This window comes from Podarcis muralis, chromosome 2, assembly GCF_964188315.1.
Source record: "Podarcis muralis chromosome 2, rPodMur119.hap1.1, whole genome shotgun sequence".
Lineage (NCBI taxonomy): Eukaryota > Metazoa > Chordata > Lepidosauria > Squamata > Lacertidae > Podarcis > Podarcis muralis.
In genome coordinates this window covers 86,154,475-86,171,200 of record NC_135656.1, presented here as the reverse complement: position 1 = coordinate 86,171,200, position 16,726 = coordinate 86,154,475, and the positions used below count along the sequence as shown (strand labels likewise).

Below are 16,726 nucleotides of genomic sequence, written 5' to 3'. Positions count from 1 at the left end.
CAGTGTAAGCAGAGTTATGATGTCATTTGCCTTTTCTCCCCTGCAGGAATCAATTCAAAGTCTGCTCGTGTCTTGATCCTGCTAGTGATCCCAGGGCACCTGCTGTTCATCTACACCATTCATTTCTTGCAGGCAGGCCATACGGCTCCCACCTTCACTTTTGTCTCCTTCTACCTGACGGCTGCTGTTCTACAGGTAACCAGAAACTTGACTTCTTCTGCTTTTAGTATAAGTTTGGGTTCTGCCATGTGTTCCAGAGTCAATTAGCCACTGTAGCTATATGAATGCACCAGGGACAGACCCTGATTGCTACAAACCGCAGGCCACCATCCTCATCCCAGTCCCTTTTAGATTTCTAAATTTACAGCACCCACTTGGAAGCCGCAGTATCTTTTTAGTAGAGATTTCTAGGGGAAACTGATTGAGAGATCAGTGTAAAATGCTGCAGGGTGGCAGATTAAATCCCCCCATTTCCAGCTAGAACACATTACCCTGTTTTCACACCTTCCCCATGTCGCTAAGAAAAATTATCAGTCATGCACCTTCCTTTTCCCATGATATTTGAATTGTTGAGTCAAAATCTCTATAATAGTTTGAAGGGGAGTTTGGGCATTTATGCCCTGCCTTTCTTCCATCCTGGAACTGATCAAGGTGGCATAGATATGTTTCATACCTGATCACCTGTCCAGGCACTGCTCAGACTGACAGCTGCCTAGTTAGCTTTAGGAAGGTGCTGGTTTCATACCCAGGGGCTGCCATAGGCTTCATCCGGCAGTACGTGCATTTAGAGCATTTATGCGCTGACTGAAGAGCAGTGCTGTGATTTTAGCCCCATCCGCAACCCAGCAACAGTTTCCTGCAGCATATTGCCCACAATCATCTACAGAGAAATCGCTCTGCGAGCGCCTCCTTGTGTGTAGGAGTTGTGTGAGAGTGGACACCCAGTTGCACCAGTGTCTTGGTTGTGCAGGACCTCCTGTGCCACTGTTCTTCAGCTGGTGGGTCGCGGCCTGATTCAAAGTGGGTCACAACAGAAGCACTGCCCCCATGGGAAAAGTTTGAGAAATGGGTCCCCCAAGGCATGCGTGGGCTAAAAGTGGGTCTTGGGTCTGAAAAAGTTGTAGATACCTGCTCTACACACAAGTATACCAGGACTGCTCTTCAGACAACCCCATGCAACCTGTGGCCTGCTCTGCGTGCTACACAGAAATGCCATCCCTTGTGAGTGGCACATCATTACGGCTCCTGTGTCTTCCCTGTTGCAGCTGCCATACCTCCCCCCACCCACCCACTCCACCCACAAACCAGTGGCAGGTTGGAAGGGCATGGCAGGATGCAACGACTTCGTGTTTATCCTGAAACCAGACTGGGTGAAAGCAACGCTGCCTCCTGCCCTCTGTCTACCTGCTAGTCTGCTTGCAGAGGGAGAGGGGTGGATAGAGCACACTTCCTTTGGCCTACTTTCATTCACTAACCCCTTTGTGACCTCACCCTTCCACTTTAGCACGTGTGAATGTGGTGGCAAAACTGGGTGGAGAGGAGAATTTGACCCAGCCCTAAATATTCCTGCCATCTGGGCTCCCATGGTCCATGGAATCAAAGTTCCTCTGTGTCCCACTGTTGTTGCCAAGTCCGGTGCCTGAGTAACAGAAGCCCTTCCCAGCAGAATGGAACTGTGGCTGATCTGCATGCTGATGGCCATGTGGTTTCCAACCCCCTCTGCTTACAGGTGGCAATCCTGCTGTACCTGGCTGACATTCTCGTGCGGCTGTTCTGGAGAAAGGGCATGGATCCTGACAACTATTCCATCCCCTACCTCACCGCTCTGGGAGACGTCCTGGGCACTGGCTTCCTGGCCCTTTGCTTTCACTTGGTTTGGATCTGCAATGGGTTGAAGTCCATACCAAAGCACTAAAGAGGACTTCTGCTGCAGCGATGACCTGCCTACTGTTTCAGCAAGTAAAAAAAGTATATATATCGCAATGGTGCTCTTGACACGGTCCAAACAGGGTATGAAGAAGAGGGTGTCCAGCTCCTTAAAGGGGAATGGCTTGGGTATCCCTCCCCTTCCATCTCAATGCCACGTAGGTGTGAGGTTTGAAAGGTACCTACCAATGAAATGCCATCAACATGGACACAGCTTCCGAAGTGTCAGTAATGAATGGGTTGTGAAACGCTGTTCTTGCCTACCTTCCTCTTGGTTAAGAAGTGTTATTGAAATGGCCGAGTCCGAAAAGCCCATTGACGCTAATGGGAGGCTATCCACTGATCTCAGTGGGGTTTAGATTATGTCCTAGATGAGGATGTTTCACTGTCTTTGCCAGGCATTAGCTGGCAATCAAAGATGACATTTTCACGTCTGTATTTCTTCTGTATGTTCCCCCACAGAGCGGGGTGGGGGAGAGAGAATTATGTCCAGGGCTAGTCACACTCTGCACCAAAAATAAAAAAATATATACTGTATATCCTACACAAAGGAAACCAAAAATACTTTGCACCGCAATAGCTCAGATTCTGCCTCACAATACCTCATTGCAGCATTGTATATAGCAATTTAGGTACTTTACGTTTCTCAGTTTGCATGCTGATGCTTAATTTGAGTGTTTTGTAGAAGTTTCAGAGTGTTGAAACTGTGGTAGCAGGAGTGGAGTATAAGTTAAGAAGCAGGAGAAGGTGGCTGAGGATGGGGGAAATGTAGCTGGAAGGCGTAAAATAGCCAAAACTGAATACTAAAGCTTCGTATTGACTGTTTGAATGGTTTCAAACAACTCTACCCACCCATAAAATCTTGAGAGGCTGAGCAGCTTCTCATCCCACTCTCCACGCCAGTTGTCCCGTCCAAAACTGCTTTCAGGGTTTGTGCAAGGATACTCGTAGATTAAATGGCCAGCTCTGCTGATGGACTTCGTAAATACTTCTTCAGTAACTGAGGTAGTTCCCTACAGTGTGTTCTGAAGGCTCATCTGGGGGTAGGAGTGAGCTTTATGTATTCTGTATGGAAGTCACTGTCCTGGGGAGCAATGTGCGGATAGTACTCAGCACCTTTTAAGAGTTCTGTGCCCATGGACTTCCTCAACTCACCTGTCCTTCCCAAGGCAGGAAAATCAGCCATGTTTATTCCTGGCACAGTGCTCTTAAAAACCAGTGAGTTATTGCTTAAGGCTTGCAACAGAGGCTGAGCATGTCTGGCCTTCCAGGTGTTGTTGGGCTCCCAACTCCCATCAGCCCCAGCCAACACATCTTTGTAGCCCAGAAGCATCTGGAGGACCACAGGTTACCCATGCCTGTAGTGAAGACCCAAGGGTGGATTTTCACCATGTCATCAGCATCAGTGCCAAGCGTGATAGAATTGTCATTCTCTCTCCCTTGTTTTTTGTTTTGCAGTTTCAAATCTCATGAGTTTTTATGGTTTGTAGAAACACCCACCCACATGTAAAATAAAAGTGTAAAAATGGTTCACGTTTTGAGAGTTTCATTGAGGGTCCTGGTCCATGACTGGAACAGTATATATGGGATATACCTGCTTCAGGTATAGATGAGGAAGCCTTCCCTTCCAAATGAAGGAAATAAGTTTGGTTTCCACATTTTAGCCATGGAAAATTATGCAAGTAAAACCTCGAAGTATATGTTTGAAGACCAAGACGTCCAATCCATTGTGTCCTCTGGTCAGTTCACAAATTGAAAATGAAAATAAAACAAGCAAACAAAAGCAATAAACAGAAAAAGCTAATATTTCAACAATAATGGTAGCACAAAACATAAAATCAATGAAAACAATAATGAAAAGCTAAAACTCAGTGGAGGGGGTGGGGTGGGGACCAAAGTGTTCAAAGGAAACAGTAAATTTCAATTATTAGCCTGGAAGAGGTTAAGAAAAAAATATCCTGGCACCCAAAAAATCTTTATGACAAGAGTCTATGGGAAAGCATTCCACAACAGGTGCCCCCAGCAAAAAAGGCCCTCTCCCTAGTATTCACATGCCTCACCTGACTTGGCAGGACTGGGAAAGTATATATGGGATATCCTTCAGGTATCCTGACCGCAAACTACTTGGATCTCCCCTCCTGCAAGTCATCTTCATAACAAAATATAATGAATGAGCTCTTTCAGCATGTGAACAAAACATCTGCATCCCCTTGTGCACGAAGGCAGAATTACTTGGTTCCAGCTGTATTCAGCCACAAACCCAGATGTGTTGCAACTCTTGTGGTCCGCCGAGGAAGAATGGTTCCTTGCTCTAAAGCTGGAGTAAAGCTCCCAGTAATTGAAAGAAGGTGGTGAGAAGGCATAATAAGTTGCACAATGCTTTATATAATCTTAAAACTGACTTATTCCTTTTGGAAAGAATTGAGGCATGGTGCGAAGAAAAAAAGGCATTCCTAAAGCAGGCCTGGAGGGGAAAGACACCCCCCCCCCCGTAGGGTGTGTGTGGTGGCAGTTCAAACCCTCTGCCTGCTTGGTTAGCCAGTGTGACCCAACAGTTTCACTACTTTAGGACTTCTGTGTTTTTGACAGTGCTGTGTATCGCTGCTGCTGCTGCTGCTGCTCCTACTACAGGATCTGCTTTTAATTTCACTGATCCCACTTCGTCACTCAAACTAGGGCTTGAACTGTTCATTCCCCTGGAGTCGTAACAAGAAATTGTCCCCTTTTTAGTGGAGGGGAAAAAAGAGAGTTTTCTCATCCAGACCTACTGCAGGGCTTGTTTCCGCCTTGGACCCGGCTCAGGGAGAATATCCATCCAAGTGTCAGCTCAGCTGGGCTCTCATACAATTCATATTCACTTGAGTGGGGCTCTTGGACAGGAGAGGTGAAAAACAAATAAAAAGACGCAACTCGTGTGACATAGAGAACAACCCAGTGGATGATCTAGGCCAAGGATGGGTAATCTATGGCCCTCCAGATCCCATCAGCCCAGTAACCGCAAGGAATGGTGTGAGTTGTGGTGGCACAACTGGAGGGTCACAGGTTTTCCATCCCTAATGTAGGCCCATCTAGAGCAGGCATAGGCAAACTTGGCCCTCCAGATGTTTTGAGACTACAATTCCCATCATCCCTGACCGCTGGTCCTGTTAGCTAGGGATGATGGGAGTTGTAGTCCCAAAACATCTGGAGGGCCAAGTTTGCCTATGCCTGATCTAGAGCATAGGCTTTTAAGTGGTGGATCCTATTTCCTACTGACCTTAAACCCCTTTTCTCCAATACTGTTTGGCATTGCACCTGATGCTATAACCCACCAACTCCTATTATCGTGCTTCCTCCACCCAGATATTTTTTGGGCAGGGAATGGTTTGTGGTTTTTGATATGGTAGACAATAACAGTCTCCATTAAAATAAATGACAGCTTTTTAAAGAATAGGGCCCTCTGAAAAATTCAGTGAATAAAACAGGGCGAATGCACAACAAGAGCCTCATCTGTCCATGCTCCACATCCCTGGACTGCTTATCCAGGACTTTCCCTGGCTGTGAGTGGATTTTTCATTATCAGAGTCACCCTATAATTACTTAAATGATCCGGGCGGGGGGGGGGGGAACCAGGCTGTATAGTAGCACGATCCTTGAAGAGTTCAATATTAGAACTTTGCATTATGGGCTGGAGTTAAACTTCACCCCTTGGACTTTCCTTTGCCCTGTTTTTCAGTTTCAGTTGTGTTTTCTACCTAACTAGCCATAAAGAAGTCCGTTTCTCTGCCTGCTGCAAGAAGTAAGAGTTTGTTTATTCTGCATTTCTGATGATGAACAGAGCGTGATTGGGTGCTTATTGCTACAAGATGAAACAAAGAGATCTGGAAAAAGTATTTCATATTTCATATTTTAAAGCACTCACTATACTCTGTCATAGTAGCTATTTTTTCCTTCCTTTTCTTGAGTACTTTATGGCATCCTAGAGGAACAGAAACACTGCAGAGCACATGATAGCCAGCCACCTAGGGTGCAACTCAGGAGAAATTGCCGATCAGTGTCTCCCCCAACACTGTAGCATTAGCTGCCTTGAATTTCTTCTGAAAAGTAGGCAAATTTTAAAAATTAAAAAACAGTGCCTCATGCCGGTAAGCCAAGCATGCCACAAAATTTTGTAAAATAATACAAAATCACTCACTGACAAACAAACAAACACATACTGCTCTAATTATTTAGGGCTTGCCTACACCTCTATTTACCCGGCTATTTTCCCTAGGGGAAACGCTGTTCACCACTGAATCGGACCAAATGATTGTTTTCCGTGGATTGCTGTTTGGTCCAATTCAGCAGCAAAGAGTGTGTTTTCTCAGGGAAAGCTGCAGGGCCAACACAAAACCTCTCAGACCCATGGCTAGAAAGCAGAAAACCTCTCAGACCTATGCTTTCTAGGCATGGGTGGACAAGCCCCCCGTTTGCAAAACATGATATTTTAGGGCGAAGGTTAATGGTTTTACCCAACTCACTTTGGTGGATGGCATCAGCTGTGGGGAAGGCCTCATTGATACCTGCTATGCACCTATTTGTGAAAAGTAAACAAGACCCATCTGTTTCAGCTAACCCTTTTCCTTTTGAATTATGTGGATGTTTTGCAGGGCGGGGGCCACACCAAAATATGCCTCTGAATACCCATTTCTGAAAGGAAAGAAATGGCACTAGCCTTAGGTGGCATTCTCTGTGAAACACAAGTCTGAAACGCCTGCTAGAGTGCTAAGCTGTACGCCATCTTCACTTCTGTGCAACAAGGACAAACATCTAGGGCATACACTAATGCCCACCCCCTCATCCCATCCTCAAGAGATTGTTGGGATATTTCCGTTCCACCTTAAGAGAGAGCAGGCTTGTGAGTCACAGAGTCTGCGCATGTCCTAGTCACAGGATGTTTATGTTTGCTGTTTTCCTTTCGATTTCAGTCGGTCAGAGACACTGGCACAGAATGGTCATGTTTTTCCTTTGTTCTGTTCAACGCTAAATAAAGTCTGTAAATTATGCTCTTCTGCGGTGCAAGCTTTCTGGCTGTGTTTTCTGCTGATAAAGAACAGTGTGCACAAGCCTAGAATGTGGCAATCTATTTCTAAGGCTTCGTGTCGCTAACTGCTGGATCTGCCTGGCTATGGGAGATCGATGGACGTCCGGCAGCCGGCTTGGGGCCATGATGGACAATATCTCCCTGGCAGTTTCCCAACAACAAGGTTTCGGGCCCAGATTCACGGCACTTACAGGAGAGTAAGACAACTGCGTCAGACTGCTAAGGTATGTGAAAAGCGAAAGCAGAGGCTTTTCTGTGGGCCCCGGCAAGAGCTTTTGATGTCCGGCAAGGCTTAATTGGCCTGGGAGCCGAGCCAAAAGGCATCGTGATTAATGAGCTGCCACGATAAGAAGTTTTTGAAGGCATAAAGGCTCACGGCTCAAGTAAAAAGACCTGAGATGGAGTTTTTCCAAGCTTCAGAGGCCACTGAGTGCCCAAAGTTAAATGGGCACAATTATCAGACCTGGGCAAAATGGTGTGAGAGTTTGCTGCGTCAGTATGGAGTCTGGCATACTGTGTCTCAAGCCCCCCCAGATCCTCTGACAGAGAAATGGGAGGCCCAGAATTCGAGGGCCATTGACATAATAGTCTTATCCATCTCTCTGGAGGAAATTGCTACGCTTGCTGGCAACGTGACGGCACGTAAGATGTGGAATGCTTTGAAGATAGCCCACATGCCAGTCATCCCAGCTCAGAGTTTGAATGCCCAGAGTTTGACTGCATCGGAGGTCCTGGCTGTTTCCCAGAATGCGAGTGAATGCAGGGATGCTGAGGGCACCGGTTGCAAGCTGCAGGGGGAGCAGACTGTGATGTCATCCCAGGCAGCATTCCAGCCTCCAGGGGGAGCCAAGGAGACGGCAGCTGAGAGCTCTGTTTCTCATGGGAACCAAGGTCATCGTCTTTGCAGAGGCCGGAAGGCCAGAGGTAAACAAAGACAGATGCCTGCAGATGGCCCGAAGCAGAAGGGGGGTGGAAAGCCCGTGCCAGGGAAAAACAAGGCTTTGTTAGCTGGCACTGCTTCACCAAAGGCTAAAGGCAACTCTCATGGCCAGGAGCAGGGGGGCAAGCTGCAAAAGCCCACGCCGGTGGAAAACAAGGTTTTGCTTGCTGCAAAGACTGCTCCAAAGGCTAAAGCCAGGTTTATTGTGGACTCTGGTGCGAGCCGCCATCTTTCAAAGGATAAGCACCTGTTTATCTCCTTCTCGCCTCAAGAAGGAGAGATCCACCTGGCTGATGGAAGGACGTTGCAAATTGCAGGAGAAGGGACTGTGAAACTTGCAAGTTTGCATACAACCATCAGTAATGTACTGTATGTTCCTGGAGCTGCGGACAATTTGCTTAGCGTCCCACAGCTGACTGGGCGTGGCTTTGAGATATCCTTCAAGAGGAGCGTCTGTGTCATCAGAAAAGGCAAAGAGGACATTTTGCATGCAAAGTTTATAGATGGTTTATTCTGTATAACTTATGATGACAATGCTGTTGTGTCTAATGCTGATTCTTGTTGTGTTGCACAAACTAACAAGGTTCTTCATGCAGGATGCATTCATGATGCACATCGAAGATTTTGTCACATGTCTTGGCAGGCGCTGGCCAAGATGCCTGGATTGGTTGAAGGTTTGAACATCAAACCTTGTATCACATGAAATGTGTATCTTGTGCAGAGAACAAGGTGAAGGTTGCTCCAAAAGGCAAAGAGTCTAGCAGGCAGGCTTCCAAACCCTACCAGCTAGTTCACGCAGACCTGGTTGGTCCTCTTGCGCCCTCTTTGGGAGGAGCAAGGTTCTTCATGGTTCTAATTGATTCTTTTTCTAGGTACATTCATGTGTTTATGCTCGAGCAGAAATCGCAAGCGTTTCCTAGGTTCAAAGCATTCTGTGCTTGGCTGGAGAATGCTCACGGTAAACGTATCGGCTGTCTGTTTACCGATCGCGGCGGGGAGTTCACTTCTCAGCAGTTTGAAGCTTTCCTGACTGAGAAGGGAATCCAGCATGACATGTCAACGCCTAGATCGCCATGGATGAATGGGCTTGCGGAGCGAGCAAATCAAACATTGCTGCAAGGAATGAAAACCTTGTTACATGATGCCAATCTCCCTGAGAAGTTTTGGGGGGAAGCTCTGTCAACGGTAGCTTATACCGTTAATCGCAGATTGTCATCACCCATTGGTTGTACCCCCTATGAGAAGATGTTTGGCAAGAAACCCAACACCAAACACATGAGAATTTTTGGTTCTGACATGTGGGTACGCACCCCACAAACCAACAAGCTTGGGAAGCGTGGGGCACATGGTTTGTTCATGGGGTACGAAAAAGGTGCATACAGGGTATGAATGACTGACTCTAAATCCATAAAGTTCACAAGGAGTGTTGAGTACAATCCTAAGTGGGGGGGAAATGTGGGAATTTTCCAGAGTTACCCAGAGGAGGATGAAGGTGATGTGAAGAAAGCAGATCATGCTGAGAAAGCTGAGGAAACTGAGGATGATGATGATGATGATGATGATGATCAGAGTTCGGATTCCAGTTCAGTGGGCGGCGCTGCTGCTGATGTCAGTGAGAGTGATGACACAGCAGACTACAAGAGTGCAAAGGCCTCAGTCAGACCATCTGATGCGTCTGACAATGAACTGGAGGAACCACTGTTCACCATTGGTCATTTTTCTCCTAAGAAAGAGGAGATGAGTCCAGAAGACTTGCGTCTAGTACGCAGGTCTGAAAGGGCGACCAAAGGCAGACCTCCTAAGAGATTTGCTGATGAGTTTGCTAAGACTGCAACTGCTGTTCTTAGTAGCTCAGAGAAGGTGTGGGAACCTTCAAGCTTCAAAGGGGTTCAGGAGTTAACCTCTAAAGATGCTGAGCCTTGGCTTAATGCCATGAAGGCTGAAGTTGATTCCTTGAACAGGAACCAAACTTGGGAGCTGGTACCGGTAGTCCCAGGAATGAGACTGGTTGGCAGCAAATGGGTCTTCAAGGCCAAGACAGACCAGAATGGCAAGGTAGTCAGACACAAAGCCAGATTGGTTGCCAGAGGTTTTTCACAGGTACCAGGACAGGATTACCACGAGACCTATTCTCCCACCGTCAAATATGAGAGCATTCGGCTGATGCTCAAGATCGCTGCGGAGGAGAAACTGCATGTTTCCCATCATGACATTAATACAGCTTTTTTGTACGGGATTTTGAACGAGGAGCTGTTTATGCTTCCACCTGACGGGATGCAGATACAGAAGGGAATGGTCTGTAAACTGCGGAAATCCTTATATGGTCTCAAGCAGAGTGCTAGGTGTTGGAACACAAAACTCACTGAAACGTTGCTTTCTCTAGGTTTTCACCAGGGCAAAGCTGATCCATGTGTGTTTGTCAAGGAGGAGGGGCAAAACAAACTGTATTGTTTATGTTTTGTTGATGATCTTCTGATGTTTTGGAAGAATCAGGCTTTCTATCAAAGCACCCTAGCTCAGCTGAAGGAGCACTTTGACATGAAGGATCTTGGTGAGGTATCCAACTATCTTTCTCTGCAGGTGGAGAAGGACCAAGCAGGTAATTTTCTGGTACACCAAACACAGAAAATTGCTGATGTATTAACCAGGTTGAATTTGGTTGATGCAAACCCAGCAGACACACCGATGGTGACAGGTTACCAGGTAGACAGTACTGCTGAAGCGTTTTCTGACACAACGCTGTACAGATGCATTCTAGGCAAGCTGAATTTCATTGCCAGATGTTCAAGACCTGACATAGCTGTAAGCTGTAATCTGCTTAGCAGACATGCCAACAATCCTACGGTTCAGGATTGGAAAGCTCTGAAGCGCATAGCCCGCTATTTGAAAGGGACTATGCACTACAGGCTGAGGTTCACCAGTCAGAAGACTGGAGGTCTTGAAATCTTTGCAGATGCAAGTTTTGGAAGTGACACCACGGATGGTACGAGCACTTCTGGAGTATGCTACATGTACAACCACTGCCTGTTTGACTGGTTGTGCAAGAAGCAAACAACAGTGAGCCTAAGTTCCTGTGAAGCAGAACTCAATGCTCTGTCATTTTCACTCATGGATTGTGAATGGTTGATGCAACTGTTTAAGGACATCGGGGTTTCTGTGAAATGTCCTATACAAGTGTATCAAGACAATAGATCGTGTTTGGCTTTGCTGAACTCAGAGAGTTGCAAGCAGAGAACCAAATACTTGCAGATTAAGCTACATCGTGCAAGAGAGTGTATTCAGAAAGGACTGATTCGGGTGTCCTACATGGCAGGAAATGAAATTCCTGCTGATCTGTTGTCTAAGGTTGTTAACAGAGAACAACTTAAGGTTTACGTACAGAGGTTGCAATTGGGTTGAACCACAGGTACTACAGGTTACACGGAAAGGGGGAGGATGTTGGGATATTTCCGTTCCACCTTAAGAGAGAGCAGGCTTGTGAGTCACAGAGTCTGCGCATGTCCTAGTCACAGGATGTTTATGTTTGCTGTTTTCCTTTCGATTTCAGTCGGTCAGAGACACTGGCACAGAATGGTCGTGTTTTTCCTTTGTTCTGTTCAACGCTAAATAAAGTCTGTAAATTATGCTCTTCTGCGGTGCAAGCTTTCTGGCTGTGTTTTCTGCTGATAAAGAACAGTGTGCACAAGCCTAGAATGTGGCAATCTATTTCTAAGGCTTCGTGTCGCTAACTGCTGGATCTGCCTGGCTATGGGAGATCGATGGACGTCCGGCAGCCGGCTTGGGGCCATGATGGACAATATCTCCCTGGCAGTTTCCCAACAGAGATATGATGCAACAGGAGGAAATAAGTTCCAATAAAAGGGGATTTCAAAGGCACATCTTTAAAGTTGTTTGTCTAGTGAACCTTTTTCGAAAAAATATTGCCAGGGGGCCCACACATCCCAATCTTTGCGTTCTCTAGTAGAGAGATGGGAACCATCTCATCAAGAGGCAGATTCACAAAAGTCCCACAGAGAATTTCAGGGCCAAATCTCAGTGCCTTTTCTGTAAACGGCAGGTTTCTGAAGATAAAATCCACCTGGCCTACTCGTAACATATTTCCAGGATTTTACTAGTTTTCATGTTCCTGCGGATCTCAGATGATCTCACATGTTCATGCTTCACTGATAAGCTGCACGGCAGCATACCGCTAGCAGGACTGTGATAGGGCACAGAGGGGAATCCTTTCTTAAAAATCACTATCTGTCTTCAGTCCATGATATTATCACTGTTGTCTCACATCCATCTTGAGAAACAAAGGACGGCAGGAGTCCCATTATTCTTCATTTGCAATGTCTTATATACAAAGAACAGCACAAAACCTCTCACTACCTCTGGCAAGAAAGGAACGATTTCCCTCTCAACTAAGCAACACAACAGGATCTTTGCCTGTAAGTATCAAACACCCAGTTTATTTAAGAAAGCAATTCTTTCCTCAATGACAGTAGGATGTAAAGAAAAATAACAGGGAAATCAATAGCTGGAACACCAAAATCATACAGCATAAATAACAACATTCAGCACTTTAAAAATGTGTTAACTCTGCCTTATATCACCCATGAACAATCTTTCTGTCCATCCCAGAACAAGTAGGCTCCGCCTCCCATTAACTACCCTTCAAACATGGAAATGAAGTGAAGTGAGTAAAGACTATCACTTTTTTAAAGTGGGGGGGGGGATAGAATTGAAAGTCGCACCCCCCCCCCCCAGCTGCTAACTCAGACTCTGTTCTGCCTCGCTTCCTGGAACTTGGAGTGGAGTCAGTACAAGGTGGTAGGTAGGTGGTGACACTGTATTTTGTACCGAGACCATATTGGGCACAGAGACAGGGGGGCTGAATCTCCTCCCACCCCAGCACAAGGGAGACAGAGAGCCAGCCTGAGGGATAGAGCCTCTACTCCAAACCCTGCTGGGCCAGCCACATCCTCCTCCTTATGACCACAGCTCTGAGGGAGCTCTGAAGCAGCCACTGGTGCCCTTTCCCAGAGGTTTTTATCCTCAAGATAAAATGGCAGCAGCCTTTCGGTACACCAAAGATCACTGGGACTGGCGGCTGCTGGCTCTTCCACCATCATCGCCTGTCCACTTTCCAATTTTCCTGCTCTTCTAATTTTGCCACCCCTGATTTTTTTTTTTACTGCCCTAAGTAGCCAGTTAGTTTCCCTTGTGGTTAAACTGGCTCTGGATGGAGCAGCTGCCCTGTGAGGAATGGTTGCAGCATTTGAGGCTTATTAGTTTCTAGAGAAAAAGCAAGTGAAGTTGACTTGATAGAAGTTTACCAAAGTATTCTTATTATTCATGGCACAGGGGTCACAGGTAGTTAGACTGTTTCCTCTCACATTAATGCTAGAACTTGTGGAGCTCTAATGAAGCTGAATGTTGGAGGAGTCAGGGCGGACAAAAGTGCATAGTTCAGCCAGGGAACTCTTTCTCCCTCTCCCTGGATTCTCACCAATATGCCTAATGGAACCACTGCTTTTTTCTAAAAAATAAAAAAAAGTTTAGGAGTACTTTCATTTTGACTCAAGAAAATCACCATTTTATAGTTCAAATTAGGAAAAATAAATACAGTAAATGGACAAAAGTACAAAGAACATGCATTACACTGGGAAAGGAAATGAAGCTGCTATCCGAGGTGGTAACAACAAAACTGACCATTCACCGTGCTAGATTCCAACTCCTACTTCACACATTAAACGCTCGCTTCTGTCTGAGACTCAGGAAACACCATGATAGGAAATGAGGCTGCCATCAGGGGTATCAGCAGAACTGACGATTCACCGTGCTAGAGAAGAAACTATTTTTTTAAAAAAGAATATTAGTTTCTTCTCCTGTTAGATTCACAAAATGTTCAGGGGTGTGTGTACCCCTGCATCCCCCCAGAAAAAAGCACTGGATGGAACCATTAATAGGAGCCACAACTGGAAGTAGCCAGAAATGTTTTTCCTGATAAAGCTTGGAGTGGTGCCCACCCCTAACTGCGAAAATCTGGGCTACCCAAATGACAGAAGATGCACTTCTTATTCCCCACCACAGAGAGCCACTCTGCAGGCATCAGCCAGTAGTTTTCCAGCAGCAACAATTTGACAGAGATGCAAACGTTCTCTAACGCGGAGCAAGCAAAATGCCAACAGGTCAAGACCGTCAGATTTGAATAACCTCCTTTAAAAATCCCCCGGGTGCCCCAGCACAGTATTTGCCTCATCCCTCTACCTGGTAAACAGTCAAAGCTGTGTTATTTAACACCAAACTCTGAAAGGAGACTTCGGTATTTGGGCATTTCACACACACACACACACACACTCAAACAAACATACTCCTGGTCTGGCACAAACACAATGTTTTTTAAGCAAACAGGCAGGGGTGCTGTTTATGAAAATTCTAAGTGATTTAAGAAGTGCATTCAACAGTCAAGAGAAAGAATTCAGCTGTTGCTTATTTTGCATGAAAGGAAGCTCCATTTCCCCCCTATGTAACACTAGGAGCCAATCAGATAGAGTCAACAGAGTTGCATTCTTGTTGATGAGGGTGCATTTTTAAAAAATTTTTTTACCTCATACGCACGAATCCAGCATTAGGTAACCTATTTCAGCCCATGGATCACAGTGGCACACTGAAACCTGTCCGGGGTCAACACACACACACACACACACACACACACACACACACACACACGTACAGTCAATGCACCTTTTTAGCAAATTATGCCCAACAAACTCACAACAGAGAGCCAGTGTGGTGTAGTGGTTAAGAGCGGTAGTCTCGTAATCTGGGGAACTGGGTTCGCGTCTTCGCTCCTCCACATGCAGCTGCTGGGTGACCTTGGGCCAGTCACACTTCTCTGAAGTCTCTCAGCCCCACTCACCTCACAGAGTGCTTGTTGTGGGGGAGGAAGGGAAAGGAGAATGTTAGCCGCTTTGAGACTCCTTAAAGGGAGTGAAAGGCGGGATATCAAATCCAAACTCTTCTTCTTCTTCTCTTCAACAGTGACTATTCACTGGATACCCTGCTATAGGTCTTCTTTCCACACAGCTCAGAAGCACCAAGCTAAATCCAGTTAACGGTTCTGTCAATAGTTTATGCCTACCCACAAATTCCCAAGTGGCTTCTACCACTCGAAAGTGTGATGGGAAACCCCAGCCGTGTGGTACTTTGACTCAATCAGGGTCTCTGCTGCTACGATGGGAAATAATTGCACTACCTCTTGCCACTAGGGCTGCTTTCTTGTATCCTGAACACCAGCCTTTCCTTTCCAAATGCAGGAGGAGAAAGGGCAGCAGAGGCTCCTTCAATCTGTTCCTGCTGCATTCCTATCACCCAGCCCACACTCACCTGTGGCGGCAGCAAGTGGAACTCCATCCCACAGCAGGTGAGAGAAGGAAGAAGGAAGAAGACAACAGAACCAGGGAGGGAATGGGGAAGATTTAAGATTTAAAGGGCAACATCCAGTGACTGTCGTCATAGGCGACAGCCTTGTAGGTGACCCAAAGAATGTGGCCTTGCATCGTTCATCCCGGACACTGAGGTCCAGCACCGAGGGCCTTCTGGCGGTTCCCTCATTACGAGAAGCCAAGTTACAGGGAACCAGGCAGAGGGCCTTCTCAGTGGTGGCGCCCGCCTGGTGGAACACCCTCCCATCAGATCTGAAGGCAGTTTATGGAAGTTTTTAAAGTTTGATGTTTTATCGTGTTTTTTATATTCTGTTGGGAGCTGACCAGAGTGGCTGGGGAGGTTTGGCCAGATGGGCGGGGTATAAGTAATACAGTGGTACCTCGGGTTACGAACTTAATTCATTCCAGAGGTCCGTTCTTAACCTGAAACTGTTCTTAACCTGAGGTACCACTTTACCCTTCAAAGTGCAATTTCTGTTCTCAACCTGGGGCAAAGTTCTTAACCCAAGGTACTACTTCTGGGTTAGCGGAGTTTGTAACCCGAAGTGTCTGTAACCCAAGGTACCACTGCCCAATACTGAGTCAGATCATTGGTCCATCTACCTCAGAACTGTCTACACTGACTGGCAGCAGTTTTCTAGGGGCCGAGGCAAGGAACCCTCCTAGCCCCACCTGGGGATTGAACCTGGGACCTTCTGCATGTGAAGCAGATGCTCTATCACTGAGCTATGGGCCTTTGCAGGGAAGAGTTGTGGTTTGCATGGGAAGTAGTGCTAACCGGAGCTGGCCTGCTCTCCTTGGAATTGACAGCCAGACATTTTCTTTCTACATAGACTATTCCGAAAAGGGGGTTAGCTTGGACCAGCAGACTTTTCTCCATCTTGCAGCAATTGGGTCAGGGTTGGGTTGTTATTGTTTTTTAAATAAAAATCTTTGTGGGGGATAACGAAGATTTATTACCAAGTCAAAACCTTTGGCGTTATGTTGCAAAGAAATAATTAAGGCCCCTTTCCAAGAGCTCTTTGGAGGGCAGGCACACATCCTGCCGCAGAGCGAGCGAGAGAAAAGTGTGGCCGTTTGGTGGCAGCTTATTGATTAATGCAACCGGGGAAGAGAGCAGATTTAAATCCGTTTTATTCAATGTTCTCTAATCTAATTGACAAAGATTGAATCCACATAAGATTATTCAGACTTTTCAGCAGAATAGGGGTGATAAATGGCCTCGCTGGTTCTGCACCAAATGCGGGAGACAAAGAGGACGAGTGCCATCATTCAGCCCATGACGCACAGCAAGGCGGGTGGGCGAAGAGGGTGGGGGATGAATTCTGCAATCTGCTCTGATGCACCAGGAGGGCAGCCATACCCAGG

The 16,726-nt window shown here is 46.4% G+C and overlaps 1 protein-coding gene across 5 annotated transcripts in view; it reads left to right on the top strand.

Moving 5' to 3' along the window:
* Window positions 1-3,455, top strand: part of SLC41A3 (solute carrier family 41 member 3) — a 41,939-nt gene extending 38,484 nt beyond the window's left edge. For all 5 annotated transcript variants that reach the window (XM_028719219.2, XM_028719218.2, XM_077924977.1 and 2 more), the window contains 2 exons: window positions 47-195; window positions 1,730-3,455. In XM_028719219.2, coding sequence (XP_028575052.2) covers window positions 47-195; window positions 1,730-1,915 — 335 coding nt within the window. In that variant the 3' untranslated portion in view covers window positions 1,916-3,455. The remainder of the gene's footprint in view (window positions 1-46; window positions 196-1,729) is intronic.
* Window positions 3,456-16,726: the final 13,271 nt, after the last annotated feature.